The following is a 5,273-nucleotide window of genomic DNA, read 5'->3' as shown; positions in this document are numbered from 1 at the left end:
GCAACGAGAGGACGCAACGAGAAGACGCCCACACAAAACCACGAGACAAGACGCCGAGAGAACAAGACGCCGAGAGAAAACGCTGAGAAAAGACGCAAGACAAAATGCCTTTTCTTTTCAAAAATATTTTTGATACTGACAGGCTAATTGATCTGGTAGAGGAACGGCCTGCTCTTTATATGACGGAAATGAGTGCATATCACAATAGGCAAAACAGGAAGAAACTTTGGGAGGAGGTGGCATTTCTGCTCATAGAAGACTGGGAATCTCTTGCAGAGGATGAGAAAAACAAAAAAGGTAACTGTTTGTTAGGTATACATACCATGTGCATTCCTTCTTATCCCCGCACTGTTGTCGTGTAACTCACCAAATTTTTTTTGTCCATCTTTTTGTTTCAAAAAAGTTGGGAGGGAGGTATGTATTTTGGGGACTTTGTGTGAAATTTTTGTGCCTTTGTGTAGCTAGAATGGTAATCTCAGGGCCTATGTTGATTCCCAGTCCAGACCTAGTTCATACCAGTCATGGTTATTTTTCAATTATGTGACACATTCTGCATGAACTGTGTTAGTCCATGTAAAAATATTTATATTTTTCTCATTTTTATTACAGTGAAAGAACTTCAAACACGTTGGAAGAATATTAAGGATTGCTTCCGTAGGGAAGTTTCCTTACAGAAGAATGATTCACGTAGTGGCGCCTCACCCTCAAGGCGAAAGAAATATATCTATGCTGACAGGCTGCTTTTCCTGGTCCCCACTTTTACCACAAGACAGTAAGTGTTAATAATCCACTTTCATAATTTGATTATTGTGATGTCAGACTGTAATTTATTGTTGTGTTGTGCTTAGCATGCAGCACTTTTAAAACCAAACATAAATCCTCCATTTGTTTAGATTTTGAAGGGGGGGTGAACAGTTGTGCTTTATACTAACATATTATCGTATTTGCACTATTTCTCTATTAATAGGATACCAAAAATATGTATGGAACCAATTTCTTGTTTTTATGTTAAATTATCTTAATTGTTTCTTTTTAGAACTTCTGGCAATGTAGAAAATGAGCAACAGGAGGAAAATGAGGAAAATGTTGGTGAAAGTGAAAATATTGGAGAAACATCATCTGGAACATCATCGGGCAGCCCTAGTGCCAGTACCAGTAACACTTTGCATCCCCTTCGACTCTCTCAGGCTGCAAACAAACAGTCAGGGAAAAGAAAAAGGAGCAGCTCTGAAATTGCATCAGGAGATGTCAAAGAGATGATCTCTATGCTATGCACTTCGCTAATTGCCCGAGGTGGTCCCAAGAACACTTACCAACATGAGGAGACTCCAGAATTTTCATTTTTAACTGGATTACTGCCCACAATTATGACAATTCCGCAGGCACAAAGACAATCTCTTCAAGTTGAGATGACAAAACTTGTTTATAGATATGTGCCACAAGCTAACCCAAGTGGTGTGCAATCACCGAACATTCCCATTCCACCTCAGCATTACCCCATGCCACAAGCGCCAGGAACAGGAAACTCTTGGTACCAATATCAGTATCCATCCCAAAACACACTCTCAGACCCATATCATTATCCTTCCCAAAACTCCCTCACAGACCTTTAATTTATAAATTCTATAGAAGGGCGCTTTAATTTATAATTTTAATTTATATAACACTTACACTGTTTCATTTAGATTTAGCTCATGTTGTATATTGTTTTATGTTTATATGTTGTTCTTTTCTATTGTTGACAAGTATGCACTTTGGTGGTTTTATGTTTGCCCTTTGTTGACGGGAATGGAGATGGGCTTCCGAAAAGTGAATAGGAATGTTTTTTTTTACCATAATTATTATAATAAAACTTTTTTTATACTGAAACGTTATTGTTTATGATTATTAATAGGACTGACAACTATCGTAGAAGTAAAAAATTTTTTATAATATAACATTAGAAGAAAAGGCAAAAAACATGCCATATGTACATACAGTACATACAAAAATAAAATAACAAAAAAATTTTTTAAGGGTGGCGCTGGTGCTGCAGGTTTTCCAGGGCCAACACCCTTGCCTTTAGCTCCCTTATTTCCTCGACCAGTCGAGCGTGGTCCCATTCATCTTCTTGGCGACCTATATAAAATTTATTGCATTGTTATTAATGTTTCACTTTTGAAAAAGAAGGGAAGTGGTATGCAATTTAATTTGCACTTACCTGCAGGTTGCTGCTGCTCCTCCTCCTCTAAATGCAGCTCCTCCTGAGCCTCCAGCCACTGCTGCTCCCCCTCTGGCTCCTCAACCTCTATCTGAGGCTCTATCTCCAGCCACTGCTGCTCCTCCTCCGCCTCCAGCGACTGCTGCTCCTCCTCCGCCTCCAGCGGCTGCAGCTCCTCCTCCTGCTGCAGTGGCTCAAACTCCTCCAGTGGCTCTAGCTCCTCCTCCTGCTGCACTGACTCCTCCTCCTCTGCCTCCAGATGCTGTTCCTCCTCCTGCTCTACATCTGCATCTTCAGGCTCCTCAGGAGCAGCAGGGTATACATCTGCCCCTGTACAAAATTAAAATATATCAATATATCAAAAAAAAAAAAAAATAGCTATCGAAATATATGTATATATGTGTATATATATATGTGTACATAATCTAATATATACAGATATATATATATATATATATATATATATATATATATATATATATATATTTGTACTGTATTTGTACTGACATTACATATCACACAGGTGCACTGTAATCATTAGCACTCATCAGGCAATGTCTATGGGCAACTGACTGCACTCAGACCAAAGGGGGCACACCCCAATTTGCAGTTATTTTTGTTCTTTCACATGGAATTTCAATAAAATTGATTTATGTTTGTGGCTGTCATGTGACAAAATATTGAAAAAGTTTAAGGGGGACAAATACTTTTGCAAACAACTGTGTGTGTGTATATATATATGCGTGTATATATATGTATATGGAGATTGCCAGAGATAGATAATGTAGTGTATCTTTCTTAGTTAGTTTCTTAATACTCACGGTTTTCATGCAGCTGAACTTGCATTATAAACTCTGGCTCCCTGCGCTTGAGGTCTGACCAGAGCCTTTGGAGGCTGCGTCGGTTGAAGTTGACGCCATGCCTGTGACGTAATCGTCGCTTCAGCCGATGTAATATTTGTTGTTTATGTGCCCTCTTTCGGGTCACATAAACTGGGAGATTATCGTAGCTTTCTCCAAGAAGAAAGCTTGCAATCTCCCATGCCTGAGCATCACTGAGACTATTGATGCCCACCATCTTGCTCTCTATGTCGCAGGCTAAATAACGCAATGACGTCATGACGACATGACGTATTGCGCAGTTCAGTACATTCACATGCGCAAAGACGCATGCGTAAGGCCGTGCGTGAGGCCGTGCGTCTTTGCGCATGCGAATGCACAGAATGAGTATGTGTGTATATATATATGTGTGTATGTATATGTATGTATATATGTGTGTATATGTATATGTATGTATATATGTGTGTGTATATGTATATATACATATTGGGAGGGATGGATAAGATAAAGTTTGTGGGAGGCTCAATAAATTTGTCCTGGAACTGGGAAGTTATAGTATTTTATGGAGGGTCCCTCAACTGTGCTAAGTATCAAAAATGTTGTATCTTTTCTTAAACCTGTTTGTTTAAGGAACAAGAGCCCTTCTCAATACAAACATAAACAAAACTGTGAGTGAAAAACAACACAACAACCTTAGTATTTTAAACAGAATTTATTAAAGGTAGCATAAAACATTAGCCTGGTTACAGACTACATGCGGTTTAACTGCCACGGTACTGAGCCATCAGGAGACATAAAGTAATTTGCCAACTGATCTCGCACCCTCATTCCTCCTGTAGGACCTCTAACAGGGGCCCAATCAATGTCTGGTATATCATCTGTTAGGGTGTCTTGGTAATTGTAGCCATCCCGAAGCCGCACAAAGTTATGTAAAACACAACCGGCTTTTATTACATTGTCCACAAAATCAGGTTCCAGTTGTATAGCAGTATGGAATACCCGCCATTTGTTGGACAGAATACCAAAAGCACATTCCACCATACGCCTTGCTCTTGATAATCTGTAATTGAAAACTCTTTTCTGAATGGCCCTTTGTGACCCTGGGTATGGCCGCATTATATTTTCCGTAAGGCCAAATGCCTCATCACCCACAAAGACATAAGGCATACAAGGTCCAGCAGTCCCAGGCAATGGTTTCGGAGGAGGTAGTTGAAGTGCCCCTTCTGAGAGTCGGCGTCCGAATGAAGAATTCCTGAAAGCACTAGCATCGCCAGTGCTTCCATAGGCTCCAACATCAATGAGTGTAAAGCAATAATTTGCGTCAACGACAGCCATAAGAACAATGGAAAAGTATTTTTTATAATTAAAGTATTTTGAACCACTTTTGATTGGCATAGTAACTCGAATGTGTTTTCCATCCAAGGCCCCCAAACAATTCGGAAAATTGGTTTTTTGTTGGAAGTCTTCTGCAATGCGCAGCCATGCATTTTCATCTGGGACTGGCATCACAAGTCTTCTCAGCTCAGACCACATAAGCATACACGTTTCTCTAACAATTTTGGAAATAGTGGATCGACCAATAAGAAACTGGAAATATAAAGAGGAAAATGACTGCCCAGTTGCTAAAAATCTGAAAGAAAGAAAGAAAAAAGATAAAGGGTTAGTTATTAAAAATATTACAATGATAGACTTGTATTATTAATAAATGACCATATTTATAACTATATATATATATATCACACAGGGAAACCGGACGTTTCGGTCAGCTGTCTGACCTTTTTATAAATATCAATAAATAAATATATATATATATATATATAACAAATACAACAAACCGCACTCCAAGGTCTTCTCAAATGTGTTTAAAGGTGAATCTTTATTATCTTCAACGTTTCGGCACCATGACTCGGGCCGTCATCAGGAAGTGAACATAATACAACAAACACACTCCTATATATTTGAAAATGGCGCCAAAACTCGCCAGTGACATCATCAGTGGGCGTGTCTAATAGAGTGTATAAACCCCAACGTGCAGCAGTGAACACAAGTGTCAGTCATTACATATCTCTAAAGTTACCGCGTGTATTATGATCCATACATATGTGACTGTATCCTATCTGTGCTCCTCACCTGTGTTTAAGTGATTACAAGTGCTGATTTTCGTGCGTGCAACATAATATGTGCCTATATGCCTTTGTAAAGGCATCTATATGCAAACTCATTTAAGAAATTCT

The 5,273-nt window shown here is 39.1% G+C and overlaps 1 protein-coding gene across 1 annotated transcript; it reads right to left on the bottom strand.

Annotated features, from left to right (window-relative positions):
- Positions 1–3,538: 3,538 nt before the first annotated feature.
- LOC121393159 (protein ALP1-like) lies at positions 3,539–4,715 on the bottom strand. Its single transcript, XM_041560845.1, has one exon. The coding sequence runs from the start codon at positions 4,576–4,578 to the stop codon at positions 3,790–3,792; it is 789 nt and encodes a 262-aa protein (XP_041416779.1). The 5' UTR covers positions 4,579–4,715; the 3' UTR covers positions 3,539–3,789.
- Between the last annotated feature and the right edge of the window lie 558 nt (positions 4,716–5,273).

This window comes from Xenopus laevis, chromosome 1L (genome assembly GCF_017654675.1).
Source record: "Xenopus laevis strain J_2021 chromosome 1L, Xenopus_laevis_v10.1, whole genome shotgun sequence".
Lineage (NCBI taxonomy): Eukaryota > Metazoa > Chordata > Amphibia > Anura > Pipidae > Xenopus > Xenopus laevis.
This window is presented reverse-complemented; position numbering and strand designations above follow the sequence as displayed.

Coding starts and splice junctions, on each gene's coding strand:
- LOC121393159 (XM_041560845.1), bottom strand. CDS start 4,578: ATGCTTATGTGGTCTGAGCTGAGAAGACTTGTGATGCCAGTCCCAGAT.